The sequence below is a fragment of the Octopus sinensis genome, linkage group LG8, assembly GCF_006345805.1.
Source record: "Octopus sinensis linkage group LG8, ASM634580v1, whole genome shotgun sequence".
Lineage (NCBI taxonomy): Eukaryota > Metazoa > Mollusca > Cephalopoda > Octopoda > Octopodidae > Octopus > Octopus sinensis.
Genome location: NC_043004.1, coordinates 75,393,381 through 75,411,610, shown reverse-complemented (window position 1 = coordinate 75,411,610; position 18,230 = coordinate 75,393,381). Strand labels below are relative to the sequence as shown.

At 38.8% G+C, this 18,230-nt stretch overlaps 1 protein-coding gene across 1 annotated transcript in view; it reads left to right on the top strand.

Moving 5' to 3' along the window:
- Positions 1–3,779: 3,779 nt before the first annotated feature.
- The window catches only part of LOC115214854 (low-density lipoprotein receptor-related protein 2-like), a 75,169-nt gene continuing 60,718 nt past the window's right edge, over positions 3,780–18,230 (top strand). The window contains exons 1-2 of the mRNA XM_036505164.1: positions 3,780–3,830; positions 4,179–4,290. Coding sequence (XP_036361057.1) covers positions 4,197–4,290 — 94 coding nt within the window. The 5' untranslated portion in view covers positions 3,780–3,830; positions 4,179–4,196. The remainder of the gene's footprint in view (positions 3,831–4,178; positions 4,291–18,230) is intronic.

Sequence of the window (18,230 nt, the reverse complement as noted above, 5' to 3'; positions counted from 1 at the left end):
AATGTTTTAAGACAAATATCCGAAATTTTTATCGTATACCACATTTTATTAATACTTTGTCTCATATACGGAGACAAAAATGTACTATATACTGCATGTTATCTCCATTAAAATTCCCGAATTATATACATGATATATATATATAATATACACACTGGCGAAAATATATCTAAGACCGACGATAAAAGTTCTATTTCTTACAAAATATATATCTCAGGTCATCCCATAAATTCTGTCCGAATTTTGGATAAAGAATACAAGTGATCAAATGTTACATTTAATTGAAAGTTAATCATCAATGTACTTTCCCTGATTATCTATGACTTACTTCCATCTATTTACAAGCTTTTTAATCTCATCAATGTAAAACTCTTTTTGTTTCAAAGCGAAGAACTCTGAAATGTCAGGTTCGACCTCCTCCTGGCTTGCGAAAGTTATGTCCCCCTAATAATTCTGTAAACTATGAAACAAATGGTAGTCTGAAGGAGCAAGATCGGGAGATTAAGGTGGATGAAGAAATTTTTTCCAACCGACCTCTTCGATCTTCTGTGATGTGATCTTTGCAGTGTGGGGTTGCGCATTGTCCTGATGAAACATCACTCGTTTTCTACTCACTAAAGCGGCTCTTTTTTCCTTCAAAGCTTGGTTCAAACGCTCTAATTGTTGACAGTAGACTTGAGCATTGATTGTTGCATTAGGTGGTAACAATATAAAGTGAATTACGCCTTTGCAATCGCACCAGATACAGAGAAGAACCATTTTTTCATAAGGTTCCCTTCTCTTTGTGGTTGAGCATTTTCCTTTTTACCAAGCCACTGTTTACGACGTTTAACATTTCGATAGAAAATCCATTTTTCGTCACAAGTCTATCGAAAAAGGGTGAAACGAGTTTGCGAACAGATGTCCGGGAATTGGTCGGCCATTTCATAAAGAATATAAATTCCGACCAAATCGGCTATCTGGGCGCTGTGGAGGTCTTTATCGCGACGATTGTCTACTTTACCTCCAAAACGTTTCGAACCAAAAAATACAGAAGGTTAAGAACAGATTAGTTAGGTTTTTTAGTAGAATGGGCTTGCGCATAGTTTTTGACGATGAATTAACTAAAGCCAACTTCTTAGACATTACCCTCAATTTGCAGAATAACTCATACTTCCCTTATCATAAACCTTCCACAAATCTTAAGTATATTAGCATTTTCAGTAATCATGCCAGGCCAATTACCGATAATTTAGTTAAAAACATATCTCTGAGACTGTCCAAATTATCTGCTAATGTCGACATCTTTAACCAAAAGGCAGACTTCTATAACGCCGCCTTGTTAAGAGCCGGTTATAAGGAGAAAGTGTCATACATCGACTCAGCTCATTCTAAACCAACATCTGCTTCTCCAGATAGTAAAGTTACTCGTAATAGGAATAATGATTTCAATTCTAATAGTGCCAGCAACCCTGTACATAAAATAAATTCTTTACGGACTAGGTGAGGTAAGCGCCATGCAACCCCAAATTTCCAACCCAGAAATTTTCCCCTTACTATCACAAATAACACTAAGAACAATTCAAAGGCCACAAAAAACTGTATCTGGTTTGTAATACCTTTCGGAAAACAAATTAAATCGAACCTTCCCTTACAGTTCCGTGAAGCCGTTGCTAGGAACTTTCCCAGAAATTCTAGATATCATTCTATTATCAATTCACACAAGGTCAGAATCGCTTTCTCTAACACTAGGAATCTTTCACAAATATCTTCCCACAATACCAGGCTGCTAAACAAAGATTCTTCACCCGGGAGTTCCAACACTAATCTTGCTAATTCCAACCCATCATACAATCATAATAATAGGAATAGTATTAATAGTAACAGCATTAGTAGCAGCGAAAGTGTTAACAATGATAATATTAATAATAGTATTAGTCGTGTTAATAACAATGGTAGTGTTGATGGTAACAACAATAACGGTATTATTGTCGGTGGTATTACTGGTTGTAATACCATTAATAATACTAATAATAATAGAAATAGTGTAGTTGTTAGCGCTAATAATAATAGTAACAACAATCATAACAATAAAAACTTCGTTTCGATCTCGAAGGACAACCCCAACAGAATTAAATTTTTGTCTAGTAATTCTAAGATTAAGAATTCTATTTACCAGTGTAGAATTTCTTCCGGTACCGATGTCTTCTTCTATATAGGAGCGTCCACTTCCCAGTTATCCAAGAGAATTTCAAACCACTACTCAACATTCAGGGATAGTAAAAAACGACATAGTACAGGGCTAAGTAAATTAGTTTGGCGTCTTAAAGACAACAATATAATTTTCAAGTTAGATTGGTTCATACTGTCTGTATCCTTTCCTTTTGATAAGAGCAGGAGATTTTGTAACATTTGCAACTCTGAGCTCTTCCATATCCTCCTCTCTAAGGTTCCCCTTGTAAACACACTCATAGAAAAATCATACAAATGTAAACACTGGCAGAAACATACTTTCTACTCATATAAATGATAACGATAGTCACTGTGGTTTGAACAATTAGCTTTACGTCCACCCCACTTCTATAGAGAAATTCCTTCCTAAGCCTTCGAACATTCTTTCAATCAACGTACCCTTCCCTCTCCACTTGTTCCCTACCTATTATTCCTTTATCCCTTCTCTTCCTACTATCTATTTTTGACGTCAATTCTTCTAACGGTTTTTAAAAAAAAAACACTCATTATCGCTTTGTTTACCATGTAGGCAATCATCGAAATTTTTGTTTGTCTTGTTGTCGAGAGAGGCTCCCTTTCTTTCCTGATGAGAAGATTGTATAATGCACCCTTTATTCCTTTGGAATGAAAACATGCTGTCTTCGAAACATGTGTCGAGAGTAAAGGAATTTTGTTAACATCTTCGTTCGACTCCATTCTTTCATTTATTCATATATATATATATATATATCTTCCCACAATATGCAAATACATATGTAACGTGAAATACGTATCTACATGCATAAGAGGATATATACATACAAAGGTGCATAACTACCTGCGTACACATATATACATACCTACATGAATGGATATCTACATACACACGCGTATGCCTACATCCATACATGTTTATAGATATCCGCATACATACGTGGATACACAAAAGTCAAATACTTCAAACAGAAAAAAAAATTTCAAACATTTGACTTTGAAAAAAACTAAAGGATTGAGAATGTCTAAAGAGAGGGAGAGAGAGGGGGAGAGGAGCAAAGAGAGAGAAGAGAGACATGTAGACAGGGTGACAGAGACAATGAGAGACAGACACACAGATAGGCAGAGACAAACGGAGAGGGAGAGAGAAAGGGAAAGAGAGGGAGAGCGATGCAGAACGAGGGAGAGAGACGGAGAAAGAGTTAAAGAGAGAGGTTGGTGGAGAGGGAGAGAAGAAGGAAGGGAGAATATGGGGGGGAGATTGAAGAACGGAAAGAAAACTAGAAAATGAGAGAGAAGTAAGAAAAAGGAAAGGGGAGAGAAGAGAAAGAAAGGAAGGAGGGAAGGAAGGAACGGACGAAGGAAAGAAGGAAGGCTCAAATAACAATGATATTTCGTTTCTTCGGTGGTAGTGTCTGTGATGGTTTAGGGTCGTGGAACTCGTCTTTATTATTGTTGTTGCTGTTATTACCTTTATTGTTGTTCTTATTGCTATTACCGTTGTTGTTGTTCTTCTTCTTCTTCTTGTTGCTTTGTTTTGTTTATAATTCTTCAGTGTGAAGCCATCGGAAAGCGATGACAAGTGTTCACTCACACTCCACTCACCACTAACAAACTCCCAACACTTCTCTCGAGTATTTACGCAAGTTATGTCTTTTTCCTTTTCTTTTTCTTTTCTTTTTTTAGTTTATTTTCATTCGTTTTCTTTTTTTCTTAATTTTCCATTGTTTTTTTGTTTTACTTTTACCCCACATTTCTTATTATTTTATTACATTTTTGTTTTTCTACTTGTTTTTCATTTTTGATTTTTTTTTCTTTGGCCGTTATCGTTCCGGGTTATCGTTACATTCTAGTATTAATTTCTTCAACTTTTTTTTAATTACAATTATTCATTTACGTATTATCATCATTATCATCATCATCATCATCATTATTATGATTAATATTAATATTATAATTACTATATTTATTACTATTACTCTTCTTCAATTTAGAAGCGAGTCAAATTGATAATGAAGACAGCACTTGCAGGTTGTCCTGGGACTTTGGCTGTGCTATTACTAGCACTATTTACCTCTCGGATTCACTCTCAGGTACCAAACTCAAGTAAGTAGCGTTTGAAAATTATTTCTCGATAATTAACTAATTATTAATCACCTCATACCTATCTCTCTTCCTGCATTTACACTTCACGTCTCTCTGGTTTTTAATTATTTTAAAAATTAATATTTTGTTTTACATACCAGATGATAGAGATATCTAATCAATGCTTTTCTGTAATGTTTAGAATAATTTGTGTATTTCATTTATATATTCTTTTCTACTCTAGGCACAAGGGCCGAATTTTTAGTGGAGGGGGCCAGTCCATTAGATCGACGCCAGAACGCAACTGGTACTTAATTTATTGACCCCGAAAGGATGAAAGGCAAAGTCGATCTCGGCGGAATAGAACGCTAAGTATTTCGCTCGGCGTGCTAACGTTTCTGCCATCTCGCCGCCTTATCTTTATATATATTATTAGCATACTACGTTTACTATTTCTAAAACAGCGAAGTAGAGAATGCAAGGATGTATTTACATATTTCTGTATGTGTGTATGTGTATACACACATACACATACAAATAAACACACACACACACTTGCATATATATATATATATATATATATATATATATGTATATGTGTATATGTATACGTATATGTATATGTGTATATGTATATGTGTATATGTATACCTATATATATATATATATATATGTATATGTGTATATATATATGTATATGTGTATATATGTATAGAAATTAAATATAAAATATAAATTACAAAGTGGGACAAGAACGCAAAAACACACAGAGACGACACAAAAAAAAAACAGACGGGTCACTCGAAGCCTCTAATCTTCAGTCGGAACCGGATCATCTTAGCAATTTCGGCTGTTTAATCTCGATATCACTCCGAACCGGCCAGCCCCAAGGAAAAACTAAGCCACAGGCATTAGATTTCTTGGAAAGAGGATCGAATGTATACGAAACAAAGACAGGATGCCACACGAATATAAATACAAGAAACAAAAAATAGAAATAAAAAAACAAGAATGGTAAGCAGGACAAAAACAGCGGGCGTCTTACGACTTTGGACAATTTTTAACTTATCTTGGTTGGCGTATTTGAAAAATGCCTTTGCGGCAAAACGAAAACAAACGTTAACATGGCAGCGGTCAAGCCGAAAAGACTGGTTTGAAGGCGGTCACGTGAGAGCACGGAAGAAAGAGAAAGAAAAGGAAAAGCAGGGAGCAAGGAATCAAAGAGAGAGAGAGAGAAAAGAAAGGGACGAAGACACCAGAGGGGAGAGAGAGAGAAGGAAGGAATCAAAAAGGGGAGAAGAAACAGGATTGGCTTAGCAATAGAAATGACAGTGCAAATAAGAATGGGGGAAAAATCAGAGGCAAGGAAAGAGAAAGACACAGACTATAGAGAGAGTGTGTGTAAAGACGTCGTACAAGGTAAAATGTGTATACATAGGAGATAGAGGTACGTTACGCCGCAATAATATATGTATAGAAATTAAATATAAAATGTAAATTACAAAGTGGGACAAGAACGCAAAAACACACAGAGAGACAACACAAAAAAACAGACGGGTCACTCGAAGCCTCTAATCTTCAGTCGGAACCGGATCATCTTAGCAATTTCGGCTGTTTAGTATATGTGTGTATATATATGTATATGTGTATATATATGTATATGTGTATATATATATATATATATGTATATGTGTATATATATATATGTATATGTGTATATATATTATGTATATGTGTCTATATATATATATGTATATGTGTATATTATATATATGTATATGTGTATAGATATATATGTGTAGATATATATGATGATATGTGTATATATATAGGTGTATAATATGTATATGTGTATATATATATATATGTATATGTAATATATATGTATATGTATATATATATATGTATATGTATATATTATATATGTATATGTATATATATTATGTATATGTATATATATATATGTATATGTATATATATGTATATGTATATATATATATATATGTATATGTATATATATATATGTATTGTATATATATATATATGTATATATATATAGATGTATATGTGTATATATATATATATGTATATGTGTATATATATATATGGATATGTGTATATATATATATATGTATATGTGTATATATATATATATATGTGTATATATATATATGTGTATATATATATATATGTATATATATGTATATGTGTATATATGTATATGTGTATATATGTATATGTGTATATATGTATATGTGTGTATATGTGTATGTATATGTGTATATATGTGTATATATGTATATGTGTATATATGTGTATATATGTATATATGTGTATATATGTATATATATATATGTGTATGTATATATGTATATATGGCCATGGGAACGCGAATGGGCCCCAACTATGCGAACCTGTTCGTTGGCTATGTTGAGGCCCAAATATTCTCTAATTTCACTGGTTCCCACTCCTGAACTATATGGTCGTTATATTGACGACATTATCGGTGCCACCTCACTCTCCCGCGAACATCTAGATTCCTTCCTCTCTTTCGTCCAATCTTTCCATCCAGCCCTCCACTTCACTTCCACTATCTCCAACACCTCTGTCTCCTTCCTCGACATTTCGGTTCGAGCTCTTCACTCCACTCTTACCACCTCCATTCACTACAAACACACAGACTCACGCTCATACCTCAACTTCTCTTCCTCCTTACCCAGAACACACAAGCTTTCCATCCCCTATTCCCAATTCCTCCGTCTACGTAGGCTCTGTAGTGACGAACCATGACTTGGAGACTAGTCTCAACGTATGGCTCACCACTTCACCCTACGTGGATACCCCCTTACCACTATCCACACCGCCCTTGCCAGAGCACGGTCCGTGGACCGTGTATCTGCTCTCTCTCCCCGAACCCGCCCTGTAGTCTCCCGCCTCCCTTTTCCCCTCACTTACCACCCCACGACCCTACGTCTCCAACGCACCATTCTTCGAGCTTTCCGTCATCTCCAGTCCGACCCGTCCACTTCACACCTCTTCCCTAACCGACCCCTCCCCTCTTTCAAACGAGCCCACAACCTTCGAGACCTTTTGGTCCATAGCTCCTTCCCTGACCCTACCTCCCCAACCGGGCTCGTTCCCCTGCTCCCGCCCACGTGCCGCACTTGCCTTACTCTCCAACACCACCGCCTCACTAGCACCCACCATCGACCCTATCCCATCATCCACTCCTTCACCTGCACCTCCAGCAAATATTATCTATTATCTCTTGCTCTCTCTGCCAATTCCTTGTACATCGGACAAACGGGACGCCGCTGGCTGACGGTTCGCGGAAACACCTCGTGACATCCACCTTGCGAACGACACACGGTCTCACGCCATTTCCGCTCCACCGGTCACTCCTTGCAACACCTATCGTGTTCGGTTTTCCTTACACAGAGGCCATCCGGATTCCCGTTTGCGCCGTGAACAGGAATTAATCTTCTCTCTTCGCTCTTATACGCCATTTGGTCTCAACTCTCCCCCCCTCCTCATCTAACTCCCCCCCTCCTCACCTATCCTTTCTCCCCCCGACCCCTACTTCTTCAGTCCTCATCCTTTCACCCCTACTCCCCTTCCATTCTCCCCCTCTTTCTCCCTCTTCCCCTTCCCTCTGGCCCCTCACTCCCTCTCTCCCCTTCTCTCCCCCCTCTCCCTCTTTCCTCCTTCATCCCCCTCATCCCCTTCCTTCTCCCCCCCATCCTCTCCTCTCCCCCTTCTCCTCCCCTCTTCTTCCCCTCCCTTCTCTCCCCCTCTTCTCCCCCTCCCCCTCTTCTCCTCATACACCACATGACTTACACATCACATCACATATGATGTGCCATACTAATACACACACCAACTAATACATACTAATACGTACTAATACATACTAGTACATACTAATACTTACACCAACCCTATACATACACACGTCCAGACCCCGCATACGCACTTATACTCTCTCTCACACACAACACACCTATACATACCAATACGTACTAATACATACTAATACATACTAATACATACACCAACCCCATACATACGCACGTCCAGACCAATCTTACGCACTAATACTCTCTCATACACACACACCACACACACACCACACCCTTATACATACTAATACAACACCAACCCTATACATACACACATCCAGACCCCTCCCACGCACTTTTAGCTGGTCCCTCAACCTTTATCAACCCTATTATCTCCCCTTATTTCGCTCTCGCGTCTCATGTTTGATCTTTGACCTCTGGCCGAAATCAGATCGCCATGTTGATTCGTTAGCTACTGCAAGCATTTTTTTTCTCTCCTTTCTTTCTTTTTTTCTCTCTCTGTGTTCTTTCTGTTGAAGAGCGTAGGCTCGAAACGTTAAAGACTTGTTTTATTTATATTTCCTGAGCGCCATACTAATACAATTGTTCGTTTGTTTTCCACCTGCCTTCGTCTTTTGTTATTTTCATAAAGCTTCCCGTTATATATATATGTGTATATATATATATATATATATATATATATAATATTATATTATATGTGTGTGTGTGTATTACGGAGAAGTACTTGCATAGCTAGAGACATGATCTGAGATCGTGTGCTGAAACAAAAACAATTGCAGCGATGAAAGTAAGCCATTTAAACACACGCACAAACCCCGTTAGATTCACTTAAAAATCTAAATTTAATTCGTGTCAAAATATTTTCGTCGCTTTGAAACCGCGACCTATTTACTGACAAAATTTCAGAGATGCAACACAAAGTTTTGTCAGTGAAGAGGTCGCGGTTTCAAAGCGACGAAAATATTTTGACACAAATTAAATTTTAATGTTGAAGTGAATGTAACGGGTTTTTTGTGTGTTTTTAAATGGCTCTTAAAAACCTTCCACGCTGCAATTGTGTGTGTATGAGTGTGTACATACATACATACACACATACACACATACACACACACACATACACACACACACACACACACACACACACACACACACACACACACACACACACACATATATATATATATATATATATTTCTTTACTACCCACAAGGGGCTAAACACAGAGAGGACAAACAAGGACAGACAAACGGATTAAGTCGATTATATCGATTCCAGTGCGTAACTGGTACTTAATTTATCGATCCGAAAGGATAAAAGGCAGAGTCGACCTCGGCGGAATTTGAACTCAGCCATCTCTCTCTCTCTCTCTCTCTATATATATATATATATATATATATATATATATATATGCAAGAAGCAATGGGGGGGGGAATAACAGGAAGCGGTTGGTCGTTTTTCGCTAATAAGCCATTAATTTGATTAATCAAATTTAATTGATTAAATTAAGTTTACTAGTGCAAACGACCAACTTCATCCTGTTATTTTTCCTCCATTTTCTTCTTGCATATAATTTAAACTACGGTTTACCCGCTGAATTACCTGCCACTGTATACCTTTTACCAAGGACTGTACCTACGCAGAAAATTAGGATCTTTTCCCTTTCAACGGCAGATCAATTAATAAATTTTCTTTAACTAAACGCTTTGAAACTGGTAGAATGTGTCATAGAGAACATCTTTTACTCTTAGCATTGTGGAGAAAAGTTTCTATTTACGAAGGTATTTCATGTTAAAGTTGTCGTATTTCGGTAATTTCAACCAATCAATGACGTGTATTCAGCCGAAGAAAATTACTGCTGTTGTTTGTCAACAACTATCGGCGGTGTATATTTCGTTTGTCATTGTTATTTATGACATCGTTCATGCGTTTGTACTGGTTTTAGCTTTAGGGTTTTAGGGTTACGGAAAAAAGTGAAAAATGAAGAAATTTGAGGTGGGAGGGGTAAGGGGGTGGCAAAAAATTTCAAAATTCCGATTTTTGGCAATTTTCCGGAATCTCCGTATCCGAAAAGCTGGGGTTTTGGCAAAAGAAAAAATTAAATAAAAACAATAATTTGCGAGAAAATGGTGGGAGAGGAAGTCTTTCCGAAAATAGTAGTTGAAAAACAGGAGAAAAAACCCCTAAAAGCAGTAAAAATGCACGAACGATTATGGTGGGGCCATGAAGTAAACGTGCTTCAGATAGACTCGTTTATTCATACAAACGTAACTCAGATGAAATATGTCACAAATAACAGTGACAAAATATACACCGCCGATAGTTGTTGACAAACAACAGCAGTAATTTTATTCAGCTGAATACACGTCATTGATTGGTTGAAATTACCGAAATACGACAACTTTAACACGAAATAACTTCGTAAATAGAAACTTTTCTCCACAACGCTAAGAGTAAATGATGTTCTATATGATACATTCTACCAGTTTCAAAGCGTTTAGTTAAAGAAAATTTATTAATCGATCTATCCATGAAAAGGAAAAGATCCGGTGATCACCAGGAGCGCCTTTGGATTAACCATCCCCTGGAGGTTTTAAACACCTCTAACTTATATATATATATATATATATATATATATATATACATTGTTATGTACACTTATATAAAAGTGTTTGCATATGTGTGGTATGTGTATGTGTGAGTGTTGTTTCTATTAGCTGAGAATACTACAGAAGTTACTAAAAAGCCAAAAGTTTCGTGCCCGTGACCGAAGCGCTTTACAAACTTCAAAATAAGTTCTTTGGCACGAAACTCACAAAACCTGAGTAACTCCAGCAGTATCATCTGTAAATAAAATCTAAAGAAAAGTTTATTTATGTTCGGGTTTTAATTGCTGTTTCCCTTTCACCGACATGCATCGATAAATAAATGTATACAAACATGTACATGTATACATACATACAAATATATACATACACACATATACGTATGTAAGTATTTGCACACTTACGTACATACATGTATACATACAAATATATATATATGAATGCATACATACATATATAGGCGTACATACGTACATCATTGTGGTCCCGCCATGCGAAGCAACTCATTATGAAAGTGGAAGCACTCCAGAAGTCCATAACAAGACAAATGGCATGAGAGGCATTGATTATTGGGGTCGACTAAAAAGACTCAATCTCTTCTCTCTCCAACGCCGCTGGGAGCGCTATATCATTTGTGTTATGTGGAAAATATTCCATCAATATTGCACAAATGATGTTGGCATCAATTTTAAAATCCATCCAAGACTTGGCTCCCGTGCTATCCGCTCACTACAGAGATCGAACTCGGTACACCTAGCAATATTACGTCACAATTATTTTACCTCAACTGGTCCAGCTCCCTTTTATACCGAAACAAAAATACGTCAAAACGGAAACGGATCCCATAAAATTCAAAAGATCTCTGGACAAATTTCTTCAGAAAATCCTTGACCGACCTTCTACACCCGGATATGTCTCCAATAATAATAAATCTTTGCTAGAGTGGGCTATGGTGCCCCATATATGACTAAAAGACTTCACCAGGTGGTGCTATTGAGTTAGACATGGCCTGGGCATATACTGGCCGTAACCTATCAAAGTTACATATATACATAAAAATATACTTACATACATTGCATACATGAATGCATACATGCATGCGTGCATACATGGTGGCTGCCCCCTCGTTATCGAGTATGGCCATTGCACGAAGCTTAATCAATGTTATTATCGTGCAATGCCTGTGCATGAAGATTTTTTTTTTAAAGTGAGGAAAGGATGGGCACTAAGTTAATCCCACTCACTAAGCAACAGCAGTCATAATCTGAAAAGAACAAGTCAACATCATCGGTAACCACTGAGCTGCAGGTTTTATGTCGGAGTTATCCCAGTTACTTGAGTTACCTTCTCCTAGAAGGATGCCCTAACAAAGGCTAGGAGTCCTTCACTTCCAATGGTTTAACCGCGCGATCGGGTATTCAACCCGATTATTTCTATGTCCCCGCGCATGATACATCCTTAAGACATTTATTGGATGGCCGTTGACTCTCAAGAGTTCCTCCGCCCTTTGACGGATTTTGTCTTTCATCCCGCAGAGTGTCCAGTAAACACCCTCCTCACCGAGCAAGCTTGGTGGGGTTGCCGGTTTAGTCGCCGACGACCCGACCATGCAACAGGTTGTACTGGGTTACATGTTACCAGTAGCACTCGAAAGTCACCTGACATACATACATAGGATATGTATGAATTTATTCCATACACAGCTGTTTACATTACTGGCATGCATTGAATTCAGTCCAGTAAGCGTTTTAGCCGTATAATATCCCACCGACTTTGGTTCTGTATTATCCTATAAATGGAGTGCGGTGGCCTAGAGGTTAGGCTGCTTCACTCACGATCGCTAGATCTTAGGTTCGATTTCTTGACTGGGCAGCTGGTTGTGTTCTTGAACAAAACAATTAATTTCACATTGCTCCAGTCACCCTTCGACCAAGGGGGATGGTTGGCCTGCTCTCCTAGCCAGCGGGACGGCGTCATTTGAAGGCTAAAACGATGCAAAATCGCATTGTGACTAGCGATGTGTAACAACATCTGATAGCCTGGTCGGTCACGTGATTATTCTACAAACGTATACACACATACACACGTCGTTATTGTATACAAACAAGGATATAAACTACACATGGACATACATATGACCCAATAAATCTTCGTGAAACCATATGCAACTTTCTTAATAAAAGACACCACAGATAATAAAGTCAGGAATACAATATTGGTTTCAAACTTTGGCACAAGGCCTGCAATTTCGGGGTGGGAAGGAGTCGACCCCAGTGCTCAAATGGTACTTCTTTTATCGACCTCGGCGGAATTTTGAACTGAAAACGTAAAGACGGACGAAATGTCGCTGGGCATTTTCTCCGGCGAGCTAACAATTCTGCCCGCCTTAGTCCTAAACCAATTAGGATCCGTAGACCAGGGCAAACCCCGGACAAAATATCAACAACAATATACTCAAGCGTATGTGTTTATGTTTTAAAGCATTTTTTTTTTCTTGTTCTTAAGAGAAATTCTATCAGTCGTTGTAATTAATAAATCAACTTTGGAGGAATGAAATGTCAAGTAGACTCAGGCAGGATATTTATAAAACCTAATCCAACTCTGTGCCTTGCAGTAAGCGCCGAACTAAGCACTTTTTCGTGACTATCACTTAATAAAGAGGGGAGGAAATCGGAACTCGTGACTTCCATGTGTTTCTCGTGTCTCTGAGAACGAAAAGAAAGTATTTCTATTAAGGAAGAAGAAGAAAAAAAGAAAGAGGATGAAGAAGAAGGAGGGGGGAAAGAAATACGGACTGCTATATAACCGGTCAAAGTCGTGTAGGCATGTAGGTGCCAAAATTGTGTCATTGACTGCGGCTGATGTACCAGTATCTGGTGAGTCTGGTGGGAATGGAAAGATTATAGGGGAACAAATAGTAAGAGAGTTGCTAATGGAGTCGGGAGGGGGAGAATGACTTTATTGAAAGGCCACACTGTCATTCGTCAACAAAGGGATCGCTTAGAGATGAGTGTCGCATACAAAGGTAGGTAGAAGGCTGTTGAGCTTGGCGAAGAAGTGAGAGAGTGAAAGAAAGATAGACAGATAGATTGAGAGACAGCGACAGAGAGAGAGAGAGAGAGAGTAGCGGGGAGCAGCATATCAAGTAACAGTGACAATCGAAGCAATATGGCCGAGGGGAAATTCCTGAGCGGAAGGTTCTTCGTACTAAATGCATAATTTACGTTAGAGTTGTAGTAAACATCGACCAACTGGGATTATCGAAGCGATCACTAAGCTTATCTTTTACTTGTTTCAGTCAGTGCAGCCATACTGGAGCACCGCATTGAAGAGCTTTTAGTTGAAGAAATCGAGCCCTGGGACTTTTTCCTTCATAAAGTCGTGGTACTTATTCTATTATTCTCTTTTACTGAACTGCTAAGTCACAAGGATGTAAACACACCAACATTCGTTGTTAAGCGCTGGTAGGATACACTCACAGACACACGCACGCACACACACACACATACGACGGGCTTCTTTCAGTTTTCATCTGCCAAATCCATTCACAAGGTCGGTCCGGGGCTACAGTAGAAGACACTCAAGGTGCTACGCAGTAGGATTGAACCTGGGACCATGTCAATGGGAAGCAAACTTCTTACCACGCAGCCACGCCTTTTTAAGGTTTAGCAAAAATAACCCCACAAATCCATCCCCAACTCAAAGGACTAATCTAATCTCATAATTCAAAGATCTCATAAATATGGGAGCGAAACGTCTTGGCGCAGCCGTTTGCCGCCAATGAATCGACGATGACTTATTTGACGTCAGACGTTTCATTGTTTCTCTCATGCTCTTCCTTCCTCCTTCACTCTCTCTCTCTCTCAGTCTCTCTCTCTCTCTCTGACTCTCTCTCCTCTCTCTCTCTCTCTCTCTGACTCTCTCTCCCCCCTTTCTCTCTGACTCTTTCTTCCCCCTCTCTCTCTTTATTTATCTATCTATCTATCTCTGTTTATGTGTGTGAACATATTTCTCTTTACCTTTCACTCTCCCAATCTTTCTACCTGTACATATATATTTGTTCCCACGTGTGCTTACCTCCAATGCCAAAAAGTACTGTCGCCAAATCAGACTGAATATCCATTCAGCCTTGCCAAATCGTTAACGTCCAAACAGCGGCGCCCAGTCGTCTCATTCCCCATAAATTTTTATATTGAGTTTATTTTCGGTTAGAGCAAGAACTTACAGTGCTTATAACCTGATGGAACTTTTTTTATCGTAAAAAGCTGAGCAAATTAAATGTCGTTAACGACTCTTTTCCGAATCCTTGTAGTATCAATTGTTCTTCTGGATCGAAGTTGCATCTTCTCGAAAAAAGCGGAATTAGACGTCAGCTGGTTGATTAAGTAATTTTAATTACCTAGTGATTAACCTATCACTTCTTCCCCAAGTACTGATCAGTTGATGCTTCCGTGAGGAGGTTTATTATATACCGAAACATTTTCTGATTTGTCTCCATCACTTCCCGAAACAATTGAAACAAAATTAATCATTGAAATGATGTTGTCTTTTCCTCACCGCATAAGTAATCCAAAACAGATTTTAAAGCTCACTTTGTATTAACTCAGTTATTATGCAATTAACACTAATAATTAATTCCTATATAACTAACACTAACTTAATAGTATTGTTTAATTGCTCCACGTGTACGACGAGCTGGCAGAGTTGTAAACATGTCGGACAAGATGCTTCTCAGCTTGTCTTCCGGCTCTTTACGTTCTGAGTTCAAATCCCGGTGAGGTAAACTTTGCCTTTCATCACTTTGGGGTCGATAAAGTAAAGTACTAATCAAGTTCTGGGATCAATACAATTGACATGATCGAAAATTGGTAGCCTGGAACCCTGCAACGGACTAGTATCCCGTTCAGAGGAATGCTGTGATCTCAGTCGCTTATACACTTTGGAAACTGAGTAACCGGCCTTATAAGTTCTTGGTCTCAAGAAAAACAAGTGTTCCATGTGGTTTGTAACTACAGCTCACGAATTCAAAATGCTTTGCGTTTTGAGTAAACAAGCGCACTGTAGACCTAGGCTTTAGGTCTCAGGGCTCGCACAATGTCAATTTAATGCATTATCGTAATCACGGTCTGACTTGTAAATGTTAAATTCTGGATAAGATTGCTTGACACTAATGAGTTTTGTATTTGGAAAATATGTTATTAATTACACTGGTACATTAATTTAATTAAAGGTTTATACTTTAATAACTGGTTTATATATTAAGATAATATGAATTTATGCTGTATATTTTAAGTAAAGGAAAAGAATATTTGTGAACTCACTGGGTGACAGCACTTCCCTCCCCACCTTCACTTTACTTTTTCAGGTGGAACCTGAAAAGGTCGATGAGTCCTTGACCGAAGAGGAAAGTGCCTGCCTTCAACCCTTCCAGACGTGTCCACCATGCAACCTCTATCGCCATAGCCACCAGACTGTGAAAAACTACCTGACCATCCCGATTTTACTAAGTTGACAGGGCAATCTTCACGAGAGACTCAGACGATAATCGGGTCTGTCCCACACGCGGCAACAGCTGTTCGACAAAGCTCCACAAGTCTGCAATGCCCGGGCACTGTACGAGTACTTGCAGGACGGTTTCATTGCTCTGCGCACACCTCAGACAGGACCGGCTGATCATTCCTCCGTGCCTGTAAAACTTATCTCGACCCGACAGAAACCCTGGTAGCACTGCCAGGCCAGGGATTTCTGGGAATTATCCATGGGCTCCATCCCCAATGTTCTCCGAAAAAGACCGGCTAATTGATTATCCACGACGCCCAGAGATCCCCCCCACCCAGGATGCCGTCACTCTTACCCTCCATTAATCCCCTATAGAACTCAACAGATGTTATAAGAAGCAACGTAGTAGCTATCGCCTTTTTCAGAAAGAAAAATGGAATTGAGGCAAGTAGTAGTAGTAGTAGCAGTAGTCAATGGCTCGTGTTCGCTCGATGTGAGTTATTGTTCTATTACATTGTTTATTTATTGAATTGTAGTATTATTGTTATTACTTGAAGTTGTTGCAATTTTATTTGTCTTCCCCATTTATGGGCGAAGTTGCAAAGAACATTATTATGCAGAATAGACAAGTGCAAACAGGCAGTTATGCTGCAGTAACTGGCAAAAGCCTGTCAGTGGAGCTACTGCAAGTCCGGGAATTAGAAGTCAAAGACAAGGACTTCAAGAAATACAACACCTTGCTAAAAAAAAAGGAGGGAGACTGTCTAAGGCTGACACCTCCCAAAGAAGTTATCGAGAATACGGAAAAGAGAACTATCTTATATAGAATGCTAAACATGGCATCGAAGAAGGTAGAGATAGCAGCCGTAGAAGCGGTTGAGGAGTGTTCGAAAGGAATAAAAGAATCAACCACGTTCTACACCAGAGGACGGAAGTTCGGCACGGTGGAGGTGCGCTTCGTAAACGAGAATGAAGCAAAGAAGTATTCCACTGTGGCCTTGAAATCAGCGGAGTGGGCATTACTACGTACTTACTGTGGCAAACGTGCGGCCAGAGTAAGGAGGTACTACTAGCGAACAGTGGTCCAGGTGCGCGCACTCGCGCATCCGCGCTAGCTAGTCGTAAGTAGTCGATCCTACAAATTAAAAGAAAAAACGCAAAGTAAATAATTTTTAAAACTAAGTAAATAAATTATTTTTATAAACAAACTAAGGTTAGGGTTAGGTTTAGGATTAGGGTTAAAAAGTCGTTGTAGGATCGACTACTTACGACTAGCTAGCGCGGATGCGCGAGTGCGCGCACCGGGACCACTGTTCGCTAGTAGTACCGAGTAAGGATAGGTAGAGTGCACCTTGAAATTGACGTGGCATGGCTGGTGGCAGCCATCTTCTATCATACAGAGGAAGATACAAAAGTTTTTAAAATGTCGAAGACTACGGAGGTGAATTAGTGGGGATATGAGCTAGAAGTAATAGTCCATATAAGCTTACCAGACCTTCATAAGATTGTGGAAGAGCTGGGGTTGCCAGACGAGACCAGATTAAGGATTGTTGTGGAGGGTAGACCTCCAATATGTTTTGCGTGTGGAGTAAGGGGACGTATGAAGGCCAAGTGTCCCCAGAAACACGAGGAGGAAATAACAGAAATGCAAGAAGAAGAGAATACATCTGTAGAGGAGGAGAAAATAGAGGAATAATTTACGGTGGTGAAAAGAAAAAAGAACTTAGAATCATCACCTAAAAGGCCCAAGGAGAAAAAAAGAAAAACAAACGAGGAAGAGAACAAGAAAGAAAATGGAAAATCAAGTGAAATGCGAACTCAGGAACCGTTGCCTTCAACTAGTAAGGAAGAAGGAGCACTACAGAAGAATGAAAACGGAAGAGACAGCGTCGGGCGAAGAGAGTGGTGAAAGAGATCAGAGAAAGATACTATACTTAGAGGGAGAAATTTACGAAACCTCGTAGAATACGAAACAAGTGTTGAAATCGAAAAGAGGTTA